The following is a 22,588-nucleotide window of genomic DNA, read 5'->3' as shown; positions in this document are numbered from 1 at the left end:
TCAACATGTGTAGGTCAGATAAATGAAACCAGCAGGAAGCAACAACTGAGGGGACAGAGCAGGGATTTCCATCCCTGTCTGTCATGAAGGAAAGAGACTAGAATCTGAGACTAGAACCAGAACGAGGGGCTTGCTAACCCCTTCAGGACTCTGAAGACTGCCCTACCCCAGTGCACACGAAAGTTCCAGAAGTGAAGTGTGTTAAGCCTTCAATGTCTGCCAGAGAACAATAAGTGCTCGTGGAGGAAGGAATGTCAGGATCCCTTAATGTACTATCCAGTGTCCTGTGTACAACAAAAATCTAATACATATCCTAAGAAACTAGAAATTATGCCTCATTGTCAAAAAAAAAAAAAAAACTTACAGCAAAAATGAAGCCCACAGAAAGAGAACCCAAAGTGAAACAAATAATGGACTCTGGTAGTAAAATAAATATTATAAATATGGTCAAGAATGTAAAGAAAAATTGTGTTCTTAATGAATGGATATAGGATCTCACTGAGACACATGGAGGCTGCAAATAGCAGTCAAACAACAATGCCTGAATCATGAAAGTATAATATCTGTCATAGAGTTATCAGCAAATTGAAATTGGGAACAGTATATCTTTTTTTTTCTTTTTCTGGTTGTATACAGAGTATATTCACACCATTTGTGTCTTCATACCTGTACTTTGGATAATAATGTCCATCACATTCCACCATCATTAATGACCCCATGCCCCCTCCCTTCCCCTCCCACCCCTCTTCCCTATCTAGAGTTCATCTGTTCCTCCCATGCTCCCCCTCCCTTTCCCACTATGAATCAGCCCCCTTATATGAGAGGAAACATTCAGAATTTGGTTTTTTGGGATTGGCTAACTTCACTTAGAATTATCTTCTCTAACACCATCCATTTACCTACAAATGCCATGATTTTATTCTCTTTTATTGCTGAATAATATTCCATTGTGTATATATGCCACATTTTCTTTATCCATTCATCTACAGAAGGGCATCTAGGTTGGTTCCACAGTTTAGCTATTGTGAATAGTGCTGCTATAAACATCGATGTGGCTGTGTCCCTGTATTATGCTGTTTTTAAGCGTTTTGGGTATAGACCAAAGAGTGAGATAGCTGGGTCAAATGTTGGTTCCATTCCCAATTTTCCAAGAAATCTCCACACTGCTTTCCCTATTGGCTGCACCAATTTGCAGTCCCACCAGCAATGTATGAGTGTGCCTTTTTCCCCACATCCTCACCAATACTTATTGTTGTTTGTATTCATAATAGCTGCCATTCTGACTGAAGTGAGATGAAATCTTATAGTAGTTTTGATTTGCATTTCTCTGTGATTGATGATGAACATTTTTTCATATATTTGTTGATTGATTGTATATCATCTTCTGAGAAGTGTCTGTTCAGGTCCTTGACCCATTTATTGATTGGGTTATTTGTATTTTTGGTGTTTAGCTTTTTGAGTTCTTTATATACCCTAGAGATTAGTTCTCTATCTGATGTGTGAGGTTTAACAATTTGTTTCCAAGATGTATAAAGGAAATTCGGGCTATTCCAACATGATGGAGATTTGGGCCTTGTTTTTCTTCTAATAGGTACAGTGTTTCTGGTTTAATTCCTAGGTCTTTGGTCCACTTTGAGTTGAGTTTTGTGCATGGTGAGAGATAGAGATTTAATTTCATTTTGTTGCATATGGATTTCCAGTTTTCCCAGCACCATTTGTTAAAGAGGCTTTCTTTTCTCCAATATATGTTTTTGGTGTCTTTGTCTAATATAAGATAATTGTAATTTTGTGGGTTAGTCTCTGTGTCCTCTATTCTGTACCACAGGTCTACCTGTCAGGAACAGTATACCTTGAAATAAGACCTATAATTTAAATTTAAAGAGAGGAAAAAAATGGAAAAAAATGTAAACAAAGTCCTGATAGTCTTTTGGACACTCACTCGATCAAGATACATTTAACTGAATTGTCAAAAGAAAGACAGAGAAAGAGACAGACAGACAGGAGAGGGAAGAAAGAGAATAGGAAAGATTAGTAATTTAAAGAAGTAATAGGATTGGTACCTAAAAATGCCACCTTTGTCATCTATGAAAGTGTGCAGGTTGGAAGACAAACAGGTCACACAATTTTAAGACAGGTGTGAGTCATTCTTCTTTCCCACAAAACTTGTGAATTGAAAGGTATGATTTTGAAGGCATATTTTCAATTATTTGTTTATCCCCCAAAGCAATGTTTCACAAGATATCTTTTGGTCTTAAATTTGGGGCATGTTTAATGTGGCCACCATGCATATTTACATTCATAAGCTCAATTTTGTGGCTCCTCTTATGAACTTAGAAACCAAGTAAATATTATTATATTTTTTCTATGGCTTTCAGGGCCAGTTTCTTTGTTCTACACTTCAAAAACCCATTTATGCACTTGAGAAATGTCCCCTGAAATTAGTAATGGCAGTACAATATTAATTGGTAAATGGGTTCCAACACAAACACTAACAAATAACGTGCATGCAAAGGAAGATGGAAAATTCTAGAACTCTACACCCACATCCCTTCCCCTAGACAAACTTCTCCCGCAGTGGAACAGTGCCAAAAACTCTTCAGGGCTTAATCAATTTTACTTCTGTCCAGCTGTGATTCTTCATGAGGTCAGATGACATTTGGGTGCCCCCCCCAACCTACCCCTTTCCAGCTTTGAATTGTGGTCTCCCCAGGAACCACCAGGGACCTGAATCTAATTAGTCTGAAAGAAGCCACTGTGCCTAACAACGGTAATTAACAAATGGCATGCTTCTCTCATGTCAGAAAACACAGCAATCTTGCTCCCATTTCTTCTCTTTCCTGGTGCCCCCCACCATTCCTCCCTGATCAGATTGGCCTCTTTCAATCCTGTGAAAAGGAAAAGAAAATGCCTGGGCCCCTTGCCCCGGGGCTCCCAGCCAGCCCTGCGCTGCTGCTGCCAAGGCCAACTCTTCCAGCCAGGGGTCTGGGCCGGGAGCAAATGCAAATGCAAAAGACTTGCGAAACAGCTTTCTCCTTTTTTCCATTAGCAAAGCTTTCTCCCGGGTCCGGCCTGCCTCTCCAGATCAGAGGCCACCTTCGACTGGCTCCTATCTTTTCTTTCACCTCCTATGAGACCTGTGACAACTTGCTTCCTTCTTCATTTCCCATTGCCTAGTACCCTAGGTGGTGCCCACTACAGGGCGCCCACCCTCCAGGGAGAGGCACCCCAGGGCGGGCTCGTAGGCCTGGGCCGCACACCCGATCGTCTGGGCGACCCTGGCTGCGCGCCTGGCCCCGCGCCCGACCCCCATCCCCCGCGCGGTTTCTCTTTTTTTTTATTCCAAAAATCCTCCTCTTCCGCCTCCCTTCCCCGCCTCCAGGTTTTTCCCTTTCCTCGAGGAAGCGAATCAGATCGCGCAGGGCGTCGCGGAGCCGAGCGGTCTGCGGAGCTGCAGGGAGCGGGCAGTGAGCGGGAAGTGAGCGGGGACCGGGGCGCAGGAGCCGGGACCGAGCCTTCCCGCGGGGCTTTGCTGGGCTTTGCGGGGCGCGCGGCGCAGAGTCCCGGGCTGCAGCTCGGCGGTTGTTCAGACACTACATCCTCAGGTGGGTGAGAAGTTTGGCGTTTGCGGTGCAGACAAGGTAGCGACTTGCAGCCCTGGGGCGGTGACGCCCGAGCGCCCCGGGGTCCGCACCCCTGATCTCCGCGCGGGGCAGCCGCCCTGGTGGAGACTCTGTTGGGGAGACTCACTCCGTCCGGGGGACACGCGCTCTCGAGAAGCGACGGCACTCTACCTGGCCTCTCTGTGCGTGCGACAGGTCCCGAGTGCTGGGTCCGCTGGTGGCCTGGCTGCAGTCCCCCTGCTCCCACCGGACTCGGGCCAGCCGCTCGCTAGTGGAAGGGTTTAAGGTAACTTCAGTAGGTGGCTAAGGGGAGGCGGGGATGGAGGGGAGGAAGGAGAGTTACAGGTCTTTCACACCGTCAATTCAGGCAAACTGGGGAGATGCTATTGATTTGAAAGTGTACTTGTTCTTAAAAAAAAAAAAAGCTGTTCACATTTCAATATTTTCAAATATTTTTTCGTTTATTTTATGGCTTTGTTGAGCTACTCCTGGGACCTATAATTTATTCTTGATTTTTAACTTTACATTGCATATTTAAAATCGAGCAATTAACATAAGCATATTATATATTTAAAATGGAACCATGTAAAAGAAATTCATGAAAATATTATGCATTAAGTTTTATTTCCCACGTACTTGAAAGAGGATAGACTCAGTATACTAAATTGCATGCTATTGTAGTAGCAATAGATAACATTCAGCTATCTGCTGTTATAGTTCATTGTGAAACACAAGCATCCTTTCCATTCAATTTGAATGAGGCAAGAATGCTTATAATCGTGCTCTTAAGACCTTGTTGGGAATTGCACAGGCTAGTAACATTAGTCACAACACAGCAACATTCTGAATAGAGAAGAACACCCCGGTTGTGTATCTTGAATGTTCATAGGCAGCAACTTCATAGGACAAGTAACATTTTTCAACTGCATTTTACTAAATTTATATGAGGCTTCATATGTAAATTAGAATATTCAATAAAGCAAAATCAACTTGAATTTGGCATGAAATAAAAAATTTGAAAAATCTGTTGTATAAAATTTATAAAATTTTAGGAATTTAAATGAAAATAAGCTACATGTTTATATAAGAATCCAATAAAATATATAATATTTAAGTAGGTAAAATGTAATTTCCATAAAATAATTTACAATGTAAATAGAATCCTAATTGGCATCTTAATTTTTATTAACAAGGCTGTTTAGCTTATGAAAGACTACTTGAAAATATGAAGATGTCAGTTATATATATGGATAACTTGACCGTATGATTAAAAGGTATTATAGAGTCATAGTTTTTAAAAGATAGTGAGCTGACCCACTACCAAACATTTCTGTGAAATTGAAGAGACAGATTTAAGAGTAAAAGGAAAACTGGCATTTGAAGCATACATTTTAAACAAAAGGAGAATAAAGAAATGACATTTAATTGATTGTGTTTGCACAACTAGGTATTTATCTGGGAAAACTAATAATACAACTGGAACTTTTCCTCATTTAATACACAAATATAGTCTATATGGTTTACTAATTTCAATCCAAATATATAAAGCCTAAAAAGAAAAAGAAAATCTGAATGTGCACATGGCATGTGGGGAAAACATTATTCTAAGCATAATACAAAACCTAGAGATATTTAGGGATAGGATTTTTATTAGCACATGCATATGAAAACTAGATACACACAGGAGGACATTGGACATTGGAGTCTTATAGTACTGAAGATCAAACACAGGCCCTCCCCATGTGCTAGGGAAGGACTCTGTGGCTGAGGTACATTCTCAGCCCTTTTAAAATGTGTTTTATTCTTCTTTTGAGAAAGGGTCTTCCTAAGATACCCTGGTAGTCCTCTAACTTGAGATCCTCCTGCCTCAGCCACCCAATTTGCTTCGGTCTAAATGTGTGCTACCATGCCTGCTCAGGCCGGCAGTATATTTACAACAAAGTATATTTTGCTAATATTACCTAGAACTCTTATGAATGATCTTGAAAATCAACAACCCAATTGAAGATTAAGAGTCCATTCAAAATAAGATTTAAAAAAATACAGGTAAGCAAAAGATGAAGACTCTCAGTCATACTAATTATCAAAAAAAATTCAATTAAATTAAGATATCAACTTTTGCCTGATTTACTGATTTTGGAAGTCTGATAATACTTACATTTGTTGATAATGACTTGAGAGGAATATACTTTTACAAACTTATAAGGATAATATGAATTGGTTAAAAAAAAACTTTAAAGATGATAACTATTAAAACTTTCAACTGTTCCTTCGCTTATTGGAATTTATTCAGTAAAATATTCTCCCAAAAGTCCAAATAAAAATTTATGTCAAGCCATAAGCCAGGCATGGTGGTGCGCATCTGGAATCCCAGCAGCTCCAGAGGTTGAGGCAGAAAGATCACAGTTTCAAAGCCAGCCTCAGGAATTTAGTGAGGTTCCAAGCAACTTAGTGAGAACCTGTCTCTAAATAAAATATTTTAAAAGGGCAGAGTTTAGTTCAGTGGTTAAGCACCCTGGGGTAAATCCCCAGTATCAAAACGAACAAAAAAACTATGTCAAAAATATGTGTCAAAGATGTTCAGTAGGATTGATTTTAATATACTAAATGTGAAAACAATTCTGAAACCATTGATTAGGATTTGGTTGTATAATTATGGTTCATCCAGTGGTGAAATCATAGATAATCTAAAAAAGCCAAAATATTTGGTAGGTCTATATGATTTCACATGGAAATATGTCCAAATATATTATCAGAAGCACAACCAAAATAAGGCAGAGCATAGTATATGTACTCTGTGTATGTATGCATATACAAACTGTGCTGTACATACACACGTATGCACACACTTGCGCACACACAGAGCAGCATGTTTTGTAAATAATAATTTGCAATACAGAAAAAGTTAGGCTGATATGGATATTCATGTTCTATCATATATAATGAAAAGTTATGTTATTAGAATAGGAAGATCATAAGATGCTCTTGTGATTAGTAGTTTATACAGAATATATCCCTCCTGAATATATTAATTATCATTCACAAAGCTTTCCATATTCTCTTCATTTGCTTTTTCTTTGAAGATAGTTCTTTTAGGTACTGTTGAAAATCCTTTCCTTTTTCTCCTTCCCTAACAAGGATGCTTACATTTATTGTAGGCACAGATGTGAAATATTCTTTCTGAAGGATTTCACAACCCATTAACTTTGTTAAAACGAAATCTATAGGACTATTCTTCTAACACCTCTTATGCCTTTCATGAGCATTGTATTGAAATTTATATTCCTAGTTCCCATCCTTTATGATAAGAGAGAAAGATATGCTATGCTTTGAGATGGAAAGCATCTAAAATGGACTACAAAAAAATTTAAACAATTCCATGCAAAAAGTATGGTTGTTAAACATGACAAATTTTGAAAAAAAAATTAAGCATAAAATTTTAATATCATTCTTATGAAAAAGAGAAACAAAACTAATAATTAAATAATGACAGGCAGTACACAGAAATGGAGTAGTAAATGACTTTCAAACTTAATAAAAGCTGTTCAGCCTCCATTATCATTTTTTTAACCTAGCTGAGTAGAAATGGCAAAGATTTTGATAAAACATTACGTTGGGTGTGTAGTTTTTTTGAGAACTATATTTGAACTAATTCAAATCTTTGGAATATAATCTGCTTTTATCCAAAATGCACAAAACTTCAATCTTCTCATTATGCTTCCAGGAATTTAATGCACAAATTTTACAAATATATATATATATATATATATATATATATGTGTGTGTGTGTGTGTGTGTGTGTTTCAGTATTGTTTGCAATAGCATAAATTTGGAAACAATTTAAAATTTCATTATTAAGCATCCAATCGAATACCTTATGGTACATTTATTAAAAATAATAATGTCAGGTGAGCTGAAATAGTCAATAAGACATTTTAATAAATGAAAAAGACAAGATGCAGAAAAGTATATGGAATACTGCCGTGTGTATTTAAAGTTATATACATTTGTTTATATGTGCTTAGAAAATCTCTAGGAAGACACAGAGTCTAATATACAGATGTTTAATAGAGATTGGGTAGGAGGAATTCTTTGTGTCATAACAATTTATGCATAGCTTGACTCTTTGAATAATTTTTTGCATATAACATCTGTTTAAAAATGTATTTTTTATATAAAAATAGATTTGTACCAAGATGATCTAATTTTAAGCCACATGACATCCTCCTGTTTGAGTAGCCAAAAAAATGACACATTAAGTGTTATCTGGCAATTTTCCATATAGTGTTGATGGTGTGGGAATGTTTTCTTAAATATATTATAGAAACATCATGAAAATATTGTTCTTCTGATAGCTTTTTAATATTACATAAGACAAATTTCTTTCTTGGAAGCTAAAATGGAGAAACCTAATAATCTCTTTAAACAATTGGAACTAATTTAATATATTTAATAAAAGTTATTATTTTGCTTCCATGCAATCTTGTGTTTCATTTTAAAATAAAGCTACCATAACCAACCTCCAAGATCGTCAACATTGGCTACAAAGAAGGAGATGTTCTACCATATGCTTTTTCTTTGGAAGGATTCATGGTGTGAATAAAATGAGAACTATATTTAAGTTGTAAAACAATTCTATAAAGCTGATTAGATGTTATCAACATTTTTCATCTGTTCATAGTGAAAATCAATTGTTTATAAATTTCTTATAGGATTGATTTTATGCAAAAATGCAAGTAAATGAATATATGTAACATGTACAGTTGTAACAAGATTATTTTTATGTGACATTTTTAATGGATATTTTTATCCCAGTAGACTTGTGTTTATCTTGTCAGTTTAACTTTTATAAATGCTTTTTGAGTTTGATAGCTCATCTAATTCCAGCCTGTGTTTTAGCAACTTTTTAAGGTGCCAGGGTGTGGAACAGGCGTGACTCAGTCTTTCAGTCATTAGACCTTAATCCACTCATATGGAGCCCACTCAACTATTGATTTCTCTGGTAACCCAGAAGCCCAGAAAACTAGTCAGCACAATGCAAAACAGGAACCAAGCATTGGGCTTAAAATCTGTAAAGGGAATTGTACATAAAAGGGTACATATATGTTTCATCTTTGGTGAACTTGGAGAAGTACTTAGTGATGCATTCACTGTAAAGGAATATATTGTCTTTCTATATATAGTCTTTCTATGGGAATCAGAAAGACAATATATATATAGTCTTTCTATATATAGTCTTTCTATGGGAATCAGAAAGTATCACTTAAAATAAAAAACATTACATATTTTAGAATTTGGTGTGGAGGAAATGTAGTTGGGTTTACAAAAGAGATATGGCAAAAATTATATTAGTATCATACTGGCAACTTTTTTGCATATTGATCTTGTGTCTTACCACATTCTGAACCTGTTCATTAGTTCTAACAGTCTTTAATGGATTCCTCAGAAACCTGGGAATACAAGAAACATCACAGTTCTTTATTCCCAATCTGGATGCCACATTGCTGCTGTTCTAAGCTAATTGTTATGGCCCCAAAACCTCCCTGGTCATTGGAATAGAAGTGCATCAGTGAATCCTCTCATCCTTTCTCTTAGGGAAAGCAGTCAGTCTGCCTCAGTTACTGTGATGTTGATGGTGGAGTGCCTCTAGGTGCCTCTGATCAGATTCGGGAAGTTATATTCTCCTTCTACATGTTGAGTGTTTGATTTTTTTTAATCAAAAAAGGGCATTGGATTCTGTCAAATACATTTCTGCAATATATTGAGATTTTTGTTTGTTTATTTTATTACTATGGTACATTGATTTTTTTTTTTTGCATGATAAACTTTTTTATTAGATAAATCCCAATCAGTCATGGCATATTACCCTTTTTATGTTGCTGCATTCAATTTCCTAGTATTTGTTTCATAATTTTTTGTGTGTGCATTATAGTTATACATAATACTGGGATTTTTTATGCTGAATTTGTACATGCCCATAACATAATTTGATTAATATCATTCCCAGTACCTTCCTTTGCCCTCCCATCCTCCCTCCCCCATCCACTTGCTCTGATGTCCCTTCTATTATTATTATTTTAATTAGTGCACTATAATTATATATGTATATATGTATATATGTATACATATATAAATTATATATGTATGCACACATACACACACAAATGCGAATCTCTTTGGTGTATTCATACATAGACATATCATGGTTTGGTTGACTCATTTCCCAGTACTTCCCAGTGCCGCTCTCTCTTCCTTCCCTCTGATCCCCTTTCTCTACTCTATTGGTCTCCTTTCTATTTTTTGTTTGGGTCTTGTCATGTTGCTAAAGACCTCACTAAGTTGCTGAGGCTGGCTTTGAACTTCCAATCCTTCTGTGTTAGCCTCCCAAACTGCTGGGATTACAGGTGAGCACCACCATGCCTAGCCTCCTTTCTATTTTAGTGAGATCTCTCTTTTTTAAAAAAAAAATCCCTTTTCTGCTATCCCACTGCCACCAAATTCCACACATGAGAGAAGACATTTGACTTTCGAGGTCTACCTTATTTCATGTAGTGTGATGTTACCCAGTTCCATTCACTTACCAGCAAATAACACAATTTTATTCTTCTTTATGCTGAGTAAAACTCTGTTGTGTGGGTGTACCATATTTTCTTTATTCATTTATCTGTTGGTGGGCACCTGGGCTGATTCCATGACTTGGCTATTATGGATTGAACTGCTGTAAATATGGTATGCCTGTGTCACTGTACTGTACTATGCTGATTTTAGTGTTTTTGTGTCTGAATTCTTAAGGGATATTAGCAGAACTTTCTTTTCTTGGGATGCCTTCTTAGGATTCTTATATCAGGTTCATACTGACTTGATAAAATGTTCTATTTTCTGGAAGTTTTATTTTATGGAGGAGTTTGTGAAGGATTGTTATTCATTCTTTATTAAGCATTTTGTAGAAGTCATCAGTAGAGTCATCTCTGCCAGGATTCCTTTGTGGGGAGATTTTTGAGCACTCTATCATTCTCTTGTTATAATTCGATTGAGGTTGTTTTTCTTCCTGGATCAATTTTGATAGTGTGTTTTTCTAGGAATTTTTCTAATTCATTAGTTTAGCTAATATTTTTGCAAAGGTACATATGATTTTTTCTTTTTATGCATTGCTGGGGTCAAACCCAGGGCCTCACACATGCTAAGGATATATTCTGCCACTGAGCTATATCTCCAGCCCAGTTCATTTTTTTCCATAATGTTTTCTCTCTGTTCTTCAGAGTGGTTAATTTTTTCTTGATTTATCATTAAGCTCAGTAAATTTTTCCACGTAATCTGCATTTGTCAATTGGGCTCATCCAGTGATTTTTAAATTGTTATTGCATATTTTTAGTTAAAATGTTTTCCCTTTGCTCCTTTTTACATTTTATTTCTTTGCTGAGACATTCAATCCTCTGAATTTTTAAAGCACTGCTTTAAATTTTTGTCATATAATTGCAAAATCTATGTCATCTAGGCATTAACATCTTTTGATTTTCTTTTCATGGGCTGACATTTTTCTGATTCATTGAAACCTAATTTTGTATTCTGTCCTGGAAATTTTGAAATATTATTTTATGGGACTCTGAGTCTTGTTTAATGCTGTAGAGAAAATTAATTTTGTAAATATTTTGGCAGGCTGTTGACCCAATTGGGTGGAGGCCACAAGTTCTATTTGCTAATTCAAGATGAGTTTCATTTTTTTGTAATCTTTACCATGGTATTCAGATCTCTCTGGTGTATATACAACCCAGAAAATGACCAGTCTGATACATGGGCAGTTCCCAAAATTTTCGTGAGTTAGATACTGAGGATCAGACCTGTACATGCACTGTTTATGGATGAGCTTAGGAGATCATAAACAACTTTTGGGGGACATTTTCCCATATTTCTGCTGCTCTGTGATCTCCTTGCTATTTACCAATTTTCTGGGCTTCTCTTTTTGGCTTCTCTAGCCAGAAACATGAGCTTTTTCTTACTTTATTCTGCTGTGGGCCTTCCACTAATTCACTTGCATTAAAGGATAAGTCATAGCAATTGAGGTTCAACCCAGCCTCTTGGTACCACAGCATTTGTATGAAGGAAGAGTCCCTTCTCTTATTATTGCCCACACCTGCCATCCTGCTGTGATATAATTAATACTTTCTCCACAGTGGGATTATCAAAATCTGGGACATGAAGGAATGGGGCAAAGGAACTATTAGGGAATTCTCAAACTATTGTGAGTTTCAGAAATACTCTTTTCCTTGCTCAAAGCTAAGCAAGAGGGCCTCTCTTAGCACCTGGTGCCTGTGACTGCATTTCAGACTGCCTTGAAATAGTTTCAGGCCATGAAGACCAGGAAAAAAAAATATACAAAACTGATTCTGTTTTGATTATACTTCTCTGGGCTAATTGCTTCATGCTCCTGCCTCTATTATAGATGTGTATGCATGAATTATTGTAGTAACTCTTCAGTGATCAAGTACAATATCGCAGTTCAGTTCTGACGCCAACCTCCCAGAAATAGCACAGATTCTGAAAGTTTAAGAGCACAATTCCAAGAAGACTGCCCTCACTGCAGACACCAGCTACAAGTTTGGAAGTTTCCAGGCCACCAGTACTTAAGAAAGTGGTTACAGATTTGAGGATTCCCATCCACCCTCACAGAATTCAGAACAGTGATTTGCTTAAGATTAAAGCTCTAGTACAAAGGATCCAAGTCAGAAGCAGTCAAGGTGAGAGACACATGGGTGACAACTGAGAAGGTCCTGAACATGAAACTTCCATTCGCTCTCTCTGTGGCGACAGGAGATATCACCTTCCTGGAACGTTGGTGTTTACTAACTGGGAAGCTCACTCAAGCCTCCATGTTCAGTTTTCATTGGGGTTTCTCAGTCTCTTTTTTAAGCAAGGCATATACATTTTTTTTTAGAACTGTTAGCACACTAACTGATATGCACCCAGCTTGGATGGTGGTTGTGAAATACAATGAGGGGTATAAAATGTGAAAATTAGAAACATCTACATTTTTATTTGTTAAGAGTTGATTAGGGTTTTCAGATGAATCAAGTGAAATATGTATGATCTCATTTACATTTTATACTATGAAGTATACAATAATACAGACTTGGTCCATTTTCCATAGTGTTTCAGGATGATTGAAAAGAGCCTCAATGATTATATGTTGAAAATATAATGAACATGATAGTCTTTAAGTTTTAGAAGAGGTATTTAATGTAGTTTTCATTATCTGCTATTTTTAAAATCTCCTATTAGGTAAAACCAATCATCTGAATGATATTACTAATGTTGGTGTTCTAAAGGAAAAGCAAATCCTGTAGGCATTTAAGTCATACTCTAATTTGTCTTTTGTTTACCTACAAATAGGAAAAAAGCCCATTAGCAATGTTTTACATTTTCTTTCTCCCAGTTCTTTTGACTTTGGAATTCATTATAAGGGGTGTTTATGATAGTGCATCTTCTAGAACCTTACTCACTGAAGGGAGAAGCTGCTGTGTGCTCAAGACCCCACAGAAAGTATTACACGTGGATAATCAGTAATACAGGTTGGAAGGTTAAATGGCCATTCACTGTTTTTGCATATAGACATTTATTTTGTTCTCTCCACCAGTTGGGATATTTTACTAGTGAAATAATAGTAACCATGCAAATGAGGCCTTGACATGTGCCCACTCTTTTAAGTCCCATCTACGTGGAATTATTTTAGTCTTCATAGCAGTTCTGTGAGGTTGATCCAGTTGCCACATGCTCATGATACACGGAATAACCCAAGAACAGACTGGTCATCATGGTCACTTGGCTCTTAGGAAGAGACCTGGGACTTGAACCCACACTAAGGACCACTGTCCATATTGCCTGATAAGTGCTGGCGTACACCCTGTAACAGCTGTGGAATCTTCTGCTCACCTCCAGGTACATTGAAGAGGGGAATAAAATCTCTGAAGGATGTCAGTCAGTCCAAAGGATATCAGGAGAAAAGAGAAAGATGGGAGATGGTGGCACCTGGTATACTACTATGCAGGGACTAGCTATTTTTCTAAAACAGCTAAGGAGCTGTCCATAGATGGCCTCTTGCTCTTTCTTTTCTTCTCAGGGATGGGGGCATTGGATACAGGTAAGACCCCAGGTTTCAGAATGCATGTGCAGGTTCCAAGCCTTGTGCCTAGAGATTTTTACTAGCCTATAACGTTTCCTGCCCAGAGGCCAAGACTGATGATAGATCCCTACTGATACTAACAGGAAAAAGCTGAACACTCTGGGTTTTATGATCGAAGTTTCAAATATCCCTGGTGTGGACTCTGTAGCTTTGTGCTCCATGACACAGAAGTGAAATTCAAGAGTGAGCATATGACAGCTGCAATGTTGCAGAAAAGTTATATTCACGCAAACCCTCCCTTGCTGGAGGATGTTGTATGAGACATCAAGGTTGCGGTGAAGTCAGCAGAGCCCAGTTTCACCAACCTGGTCCTCTTCATCTCATGACTCCTTCCCTTTGCCTCATGTTCCAGTTAGTATAGCTTCCCCAGTGTGAACCATGCACACCCCAAATGCCAAGGTCTTTGCAACTAAGAGTTGTCTGGACCTTGTAACACTGACCTGTTAGGGAGGTATGGCTCAGTTTTCCATCCAGTATGCCAAAAGTCATCTCTTCAACCTGTGAGGTTAGACCACCATTAATCCCTTTAGTCCCTCTTCCTTATACAACCATTTTTCTGATTTATTTTTCACCGATTACCTAGTATTTCCATAGAAGTTAAGGGAGTATGAAGGTCATTGCATTCTACCTTTGCCCAGCTAGAAGTTGTCCTGCTTCACAAAACATTTTGACTAAAATTGTTGTAAAATTGTATAAGAAATGGATGAAAAGTAAGGGCAGTGAAAAGAAAAACACAAGTAGTAGTCCAAAATACAAAATAGGCTTTTAGATTTAAGTTTTTCTCCCTTATTAACTTTTAGACAAGTTGTCTATGATATATTTTGATGTAAGTCCCCAACTTCCTATTTTTTAAAAAAATTTTTTAGTGTAATTGGATATAATGCCTCTATTTATTTATTTATTTTTATGTGGCACTGAGGATTGAATCCAGGGCCTTGCACAATGCTAGACGAGCACTCTACCACTGAGCCACAACCCCAGCCCCCTTCTTATGTTTTTATGCTTGGGTTTTGTTGTGTTTCTTAGATCTGTGAATTTATACACAACTAGTAGCCCAAAGGACAGGGGAGGTAAATAGCCCTTCAAGCACCTATAGCTTGTGAGGTACTATGCCATTTCCTTGACTTCAATTCATTAATGTTAGTTGATTTTTAAAATGTTATAGATATCTAAGTTTTACAGATTTCATTATTTATTTGTTTCTGCTGCTGGGTATGAAACCCAGGACCTCAAGCATGCTGGACAAGCCTCTGTCACTGAGCAACACCCCCAGCCTTGATCAATCTACCTTTTCAAGTTGTTATTCAATCACTTAAATCAGATTGGATTTTTAATGTTGGCCTGCTATGATCTGTTAGTTTTCTTTATATCAGTTGTAAGTGTGCCTGATTATAGGATCATCCAGGACTATCATAAAAGACAAGATTTTGAGGTTTATACCCCAAAGGTACTACGTAAAGTTTGGGGTACAACGTTCTGTGATTTTTTTCAAGTTTTATTTTGAAAATGAAATACTTGAAAACTAATAATTTTCAAATCTATGTCCTCACCTAGACTCAGCAATTATTAAAATTTGCTCATTTTACCATTCCATAGAGTTTGCCACTATTGACATAGCTCCATAGATGATAGATACATAGATGAACAGATGGCTAAGTGGATGGATGGAGAGAAAGATGGATAATCTTGACCCTTTTCACCAAGGCACTTTAATCTGTTTGAATTAGTTTCATGGCTATCATGGAGTTTCAATAGTGATCATGATCCCTTGATACTTTGCAATTCCCAGATTTAACAACAACAACAAGAAAAGGAGCAGCAGACTTAACTAGAAGAAGATTACATAGAACTGTCCAATGATTCTTGTTCATTGTAAAATCATGTTTTGCATATGAAGATGCAGGTTTAAACATATGTGTGCCCTTTAAGTCCTAAGGGCAACGTATCACTCCTGTTTCCATCACCCTGATAGGACTAGAACATGGCAGGGGTTGGAGCCTTTTGTAGACCACTACCAACCCCTTTAGCCCCTCTTCCTCATACAACCATTTTCCTGATATTTTTCTTATTTATCAGCTAGTATTTTCTTTAAGTTTTCCACCATATATGTATTGGATAGTGTTTTTTTTTAGTTTTCATCTTGAACATTCTAAAATGGAATCATTATATATGTTCACCCATCACTTGCCTTTTTGTTCAGTGGTGGAATTTTGATACTTACTCTTGGTGGCTGTGGTTTGCTTTGGCTATGGTTCACTTGCTGGCGCACTGTATGAATAAACCAGAATGGTTGACCACTGATGGACATTAGGTACGTTTTGTACTTCTTTTAATATGAAGAGGGGTGTCAAGAGCCTCTTGTGTATATCTGTGTATGTCTCCAGGAGTCACTTGTGAGTACGTCCTTGGGAGTGTTTAGAGTTGAAAGTTCCAGAGAGCTATGGTCATTTTCTTAAATAGTAGGAATGAGCATTGTTGAAGAATAGGACTACCTCACTGAACTCTTTGCCTCACCTAGAATTGAGTCTTTTTTGTACCCAAATGCATTTTTTTTAACCTCTTGTGATACACAGAATATTGTACTTACTACAGATCTGAACGTGAGTGGACATGGTCCAGGACTGGCTGAACTCTCCCCTCACCTGGCCAGACAATGATTTGAGCCAAGAATCTACACACTGTCTCATGCCACAGTGGTTTTCATTGCATCCAGTGGTCCACCTGGATGGCCCGCTCATTTTCTTTGACCTATCACTTTGCCGCAGTCCGGCTGCAGCAAAATAACCGGGGGGTGACGAGCAACTTGTGTACATTGATACAGCAGGAGTGGGAGCCGTTTATTGTAGGACAGGAGGGGTATATATACATTCCACACAGCTTATCTTAATTAACATAAACTAGATACAGCAGTCAACCAATAAGGAATCTCCACACTTAATGGCTTGCTGGCGCCACCTCACAAACCACTCCCTCTGCAAAATGCCAGGCCCATCCAGACTTGTTTAGAGACCCTAACATCACTTCACTCTGGTGACTTTTTACTTCACTTGGACACAAATTGCCACATCCCATACTCTGATAAACAGGATGATGTGTGAAAAGGGAATGGTCTTAGGATTTAGAAGTACTTGCCTTTAACTGGACTGGCCATTTATGAATTAAAGTGATATTGTTGTAATTAGAGATGATATATATATATAAAGTGCAAGGCCATTTGCCTAGTCTTTGAAAAGTATTCAGCAAATTATAGCCTCTGTTGAGACTGTTCTCCTTGTTCCTTTTTATCAACCAAAACTCAGAAATCTGGAAGTCATAAAAAAAAGAAGAAAGAAAGAAAAGAAAAGGAAAACAAATCCTGATTGAATCTGGAAAATTAAATTTCAGTCCACCACACCCCTTCTTTCAACTTTTTCCTTCATCAAGTGTTTCTCATAATATTCACATACATAGTTTCCATTTAAAAGTCCAAGTGGTCTTGCTTTGGCCTCTTCTTAAGCATAACTAATACCTCAGCCTGAACTGTTGAGTCCTGCTTTCCAGTCCTTCCATTTACCCCACCACCTTCCCTGTAGTTAAAGTCATCACCACCCACTGTTTCCCTGGCCTGAAAACTGACACTCTCTTGTGTCCTCTCTTCTCCTTGGTCTATTAGGGACTCCTGTGGGTTTTCTGTCCAACCCATGTCCTGCCTCTGACTGTCCCTCCTCAGGGCCAGCCTGCACTGGCCAACTCAGCCAGCAGCAGCTCTCACCTGCACTGCAGCGGCCCCCTCCCTGCTTCTGCTCCCACTTCTCAGAATCCAGCCTAAGCCAGATCTGCCCACCCCACGGGTTAAAATCCTCCAGTTGTCATGATTACCACTTCCAGACCCCTCACCACGGCCTTCAGGTGTGAGCCGACCTCTGTCTTCATCTCTCAACTGGGTTCTCTTCCTTCTCTGTGGCCCTGTCACCGACCTCTTTCTCTTTCTGTCCCTTGAGCACCCCAAGCTCACTGCCACCTCTGGGCCTCTGTGCGAGCTCCCTGTCTTCCTGGAACTCTCCCCACAATTTTATTGTGCTGTTTCCTTCTCAGGGACCAGGAAGCTCAGAGGCCCCTCCTGAGAGAGGCTTTCCCTGACCTTCTGGAATATCTTATTTAGCTTTCTTCATAACTGTGCTATCTAAGTTCAAAATATTCGTCGACCTCTTTCTGTTATTTGCACCCCACTGAAGTCTAAATGACAGCAGAGTGAGCAGCAGAAGTTGTTTTTTTTTCTCAACCTCTGTAATAGTGTCTGGTATATAAGAGGAGTTCATAAGTATTTGTTGAATTCATGAACTGATGAAAGAAGGATAACTGAAGGCTGAGAACTTACAGAAGTTTTCACATATATCAGTAATAACAGTAAGTACATATTGTGTGTGTATATATATATATATATACGTGTGTGTCTATATATATGTAAAAGCATTAACTGTTTTTGTTTTTCAGGATTGACTGGATTTCTTCAAGATGTCAGGTACAGTTTCGTGAATAAATTTGAACTTGTTTTATTTTCAAATGTGAATTGTGGTATTGCTTTCCTTAAAAAGGCAGTTATCATTTTGAAGGTTTTTATTGTTTAGCATTTGGAGATGTGTGTGTGTGTGTGTGTGTGTGTGTGTTTGTGCGTTTGCATGTATTCTATTTATTCCTGTGAGCATCCCTATCTGTCTATTAGAAATAGTTTAAATAGCATTTCATATTGGCCCATATATATCGAAAAATCTTTTGAATATGTGGAAGAAATTAGGGAAATAAAAATATGTCTACATAGAGCCATGGTGGTGAAGAGCAGACAGTGACACCTGGCCTTGACGGAGAAGGCCTGAGGGTAGGACTGTGGTTTCTAGCAACTGCAAGAGAGAACACCACGATTATGAAATCTGTGTTTACTATGGGATAGAATTTAGCTGTTTGCTCAGGAAATTCAGAACATTTTCTTACAAAGACTGAAAAGCAAAATCTCTCTATCCTCAATTGGAGGACGAGGTATATCATCATGCAAAGGGACTTCAGTCCCTCCCCATTAGCAGTGACTGTAGATGATAGGCTGTTTTAGATAGAACATAGTAAGAACATGAGTCACCAGGTATTGACTGATCTGCACATAACAGACATGTGCTCCACGACCGGTTTTCAAAACTACTGAGTATTTGTGGTGGTAAATACTAAATTTCTTTCAACACCATTTGTCAAAAAGAATAAGGAGAAATTAAAGTCGCTGTGTATTTGCATATATTCTCCATATGATAGGAAAACGGCTCTTTGTTTTCCTGAGGGAGTTTATTACACAGGCAGGAGTGAGCCTCAGGTCAGCTGAGCCACAAGTATGAAAATTATTGCTCTAGTCACAAGCACAATGAATTCCTTAGATTTATCTTTTAATTTATCTGGCCTAAAATCTATAATATGAATTAGTAGGTTAATGTGTAATAGATGACAAATTATAGCTTTTCATAACAAATATAAGCATATTCCTTGACACATACCAAAAGAGAAAAATGATTGCATTTTATAATTATGTTATCATTACCTTTGTCAATCATGTCTTCTCTTCCTCAAGATCTAGTCCCTACAGCCCAGGAGCAGCCCACAGGTGAAATGGAAACTCAAATAAAATCACCAGATGCGCACCCTGATGCTCCTCCTGACTACAATTCTCATTTTATGGCAGGTAGGATAAATATTTAGATAACTATAGTACTTGGTTAAAGTTGATTTTCACATTAACTGATGATAATAAATTGATGAGCTGTTAGAATGCCAAGGGTTTTACAGTCAGTCAGTCAGTACGTATTATTGTCCTCATAGGATGGACTGGCTACTGAGGAGGAAGTTGTACAAATGTTGATAGCATGTTATCTGTGATCTACTATGGACATAAGAAGAGAATACTCTAGGGCCATCAAGATAGTATCTGACTCTGTCACGGGGTTGGGAAAGCCCTGAGAAAGTTAAGTTTTGCTGTCATGGTAAGAATTTCTCAAAGAAAAGGACTATTTCTTGCAGAAAAAAAAAACTATATGTTCTATGTTCAAAAGTGTATCATGGTCTGTGTGAGGCCTGCATGGGACAGACGTCAGGAGACGTGCAGAGAATCGGAAGAGAAGGCTGGGGGTGCTGGCTAAGGAGCTTGTCCTTCTGACAAATGATTTCTAAGTCTCAGTACACTTTGGTGGTGACTTAGAACAATGAGTACTTATGTTTAAGTACTATAAATTATGTAACTAATATAAATTTAAGTTATTCACCACTTTTTAGAAAGCAAATTGGCAATGTGTAAAAAATTTAATATATAATTACTTTTCACTCAATAAATGATTTTAGTTAGAATTGTTTAGAGATTTAGAAAATTCTAGATATGATAGTGCTATTTTTTTGAATAGGTAATTTAAATGTATATTTAGAGGTGGAAACGACTGGGTAAGATTCTGTAGGATGATGGCAGAGACCTTTTCTTTTTTTAAAATTTTTTTAATTTTTTTTTATTGGTTGTTCACAACATTACAAAGCTCTTGACATATCATATTTCATACATTAGATTGAAGTGGGTTATGAACCCCCAATTTTACCCCGAATGCAGATTGCAGAATCACGTCGGTTACACATCCACAATTTTACATAATGCCCTATTAGTAACTGTTGTATTCTGCTACCTTTCCTATCCCCTACTATCCCCCCTCCCCTCACCTCCCATCTTCTCTCTCTACCCCATCTACTGCAATTCATTTCTCTCCTTGTTTATTTTCCCATTCCCCTCACAACCTCTTATATGTAATTTTGTATAGCAATGAGGGTCTCCCTTCATTTCCATGCAATTTCCCTTTTCTCTCCCTTTCCCTCCCATCTCATGTCTCTGTTTAATGTTAATCTTTTCTTCCCGCTCTTCCTCCCTGCTCTGTTCATACTTGCTCTCATTATATCAAAGAAGACATTTGGTATTTGTTTTTTAGGGATTGGCTAGCTTCACTAAGCATAATCTGCTCTAGTGCCATCCATTTCCCTGCAAATTCTATGATTTTGTCATTTTTTATTGCTGCATAGTACTCCATTGTGTATAGATGTCACATTTTTTTTATCCATTCATCTATTGAAGGGCATCTGGGTTGGTTCCACAGTCTAGCTATTGTGAATTGTGCTGCTATGAACATCGATGTGGCAGTATTCCTGTAGCATGCTCTTTTAAGGTCTTCAGGGAATAGTCCGAGAAGGGCAATAGCAGGGTCAAATGGTGGTTCCATTCCCATCTTTCCCAGGAATCTCGAAACTGCTTTCCAAATTGGCCGCACCAATTTGCAGTCCCACCAGCAGTGTACAAGTGTACCCTTTTCTCCACATCCTCTCCAGCACTTGTTGTTGTTTGACTTCATAGTGGCTGCCAATCTTACTGGAGTGAGATGGTATCTTAGGGTGGTTTTGATTTGCATTTCTCTGACTGCTAGAGATGGTGAGCATTTTTTCATGTACTTGTTGATTGATTGTATGTCCTCCTCTGAGAAGTGTCTGTTCAGGTCCTTGGCCCATTTGTTGATTGGGTTATTTGTTATCTTATTGTCTAATTTTTTGAGTTCTTTGTATACTCTGGATATTAGGGTTCTATCTGAGGTGTGAGGAGTAAAAATTTGTTCCCAGGATGTAGCTCCGTATTTACCTCTCTTATTGTTTCTCTTGCTGAGAAAAAAACTTTTTAGTTTCAGTAAGTCCCATTTGTTGATTCTTGTTATTAACTCTTGTGCTATGGGTGTCCTATTAAGGAATTTGGAGCCGTCAGAGACCTTTTCTTTGCTCTTATTCTATTAGCCATGGAGCTCGGGTGTCTTTGGGCCCTACAGTGCATTCTGAAAACAGTAGACCTTCCTTGACCTTTTCCTAAATTATATTCCTGTCCTGCAGATGAGATCCATTGTAGCACCTTATAACTGGCCAATCGCTCCCAAATCCGAATACTGACACTCCTAAGGTCCAGCCACACTTTATTTAACCATTTCTCTGTATTTCACTTCAGTGAAAAACAGTGTACATAACCTATTTTATATTCAGCCATCACTCTAGATCCATTAAAGTGAAAAGTTCGCCATTCCTAAGAAGCAAACACTGGTTGTAAATCACATTGCTCATTTGCAAAATTACCTATTTTTCTCAATGTCAAAAAAACTGGTTAAAGAATAGAAGACATCCCTTCAAGTGAAATGACTATATATGTTGAAAAAATACTAGGAGTGCAGAGCATGCAACCAGTGAATTTTCAGTTCTAAACATATAGTAAAAGTCCTCTCTGATCACCACCCAGTGGGCTGGGGGAAAACAGGGACTTACGACATAAACTGTATTCTGGTAATTCACAGGAAGAAACTTGAAACACTGTGCTTGAGATACTTGGTTTTAACAAATTCATTTAAATTTAATTCTGTAATTTTCACTTGCATTATAGTACCAGATATGTGCTTTTACTAAAAATTAGTTTGTCACTATTCTTATTTAGAAGAATAAAGAAATCATTGTTATATGTAGTTCTACTGGAAAAGGAAATGGCATGATTTTTTAAAATCAGAAAGAATGGTAATATACAATATAACCAGGAAAACTCAAATCCCCATATGGTACGGTTTCTCATACTAGTTTTGGTAGGATAGTTCTTTATAAGAGTTCTTTGTTTTATGGAAGTGTGAGATTCTCTAGATATACAAAATTAAATGTGATGTTTTGCTTTCTTCTGTTATGTTGTCTTGCAGAACCAAACAGAACTGGTAAGGTCAGTTTCAAAGCT

General features: G+C 37.7%; 1 protein-coding gene across 1 annotated transcript in view; it reads left to right on the top strand.

Annotated features, from left to right (window-relative positions):
• Positions 1–3,047: 3,047 nt before the first annotated feature.
• LOC308658718 (phospholipid scramblase 4) overlaps positions 3,048–22,588 on the top strand; it is a 40,020-nt gene continuing 20,479 nt past the window's right edge. The window contains exons 1-3 of the mRNA XM_081311565.1: positions 3,048–3,602; positions 18,271–18,298; positions 19,385–19,495. Coding sequence (XP_081167691.1) covers positions 18,292–18,298; positions 19,385–19,495 — 118 coding nt within the window. The 5' untranslated portion in view covers positions 3,048–3,602; positions 18,271–18,291. The remainder of the gene's footprint in view (positions 3,603–18,270; positions 18,299–19,384; positions 19,496–22,588) is intronic.

The sequence above is a fragment of the Spermophilus citellus genome (assembly GCF_964194105.1).
Source record: "Spermophilus citellus genome assembly, chromosome: 10".
NCBI lineage: Eukaryota > Metazoa > Chordata > Mammalia > Rodentia > Sciuridae > Spermophilus > Spermophilus citellus.
The sequence above is the reverse complement of the archived record's forward strand: the minus strand, read 5'-3'. Positions and strand labels throughout refer to the sequence as shown.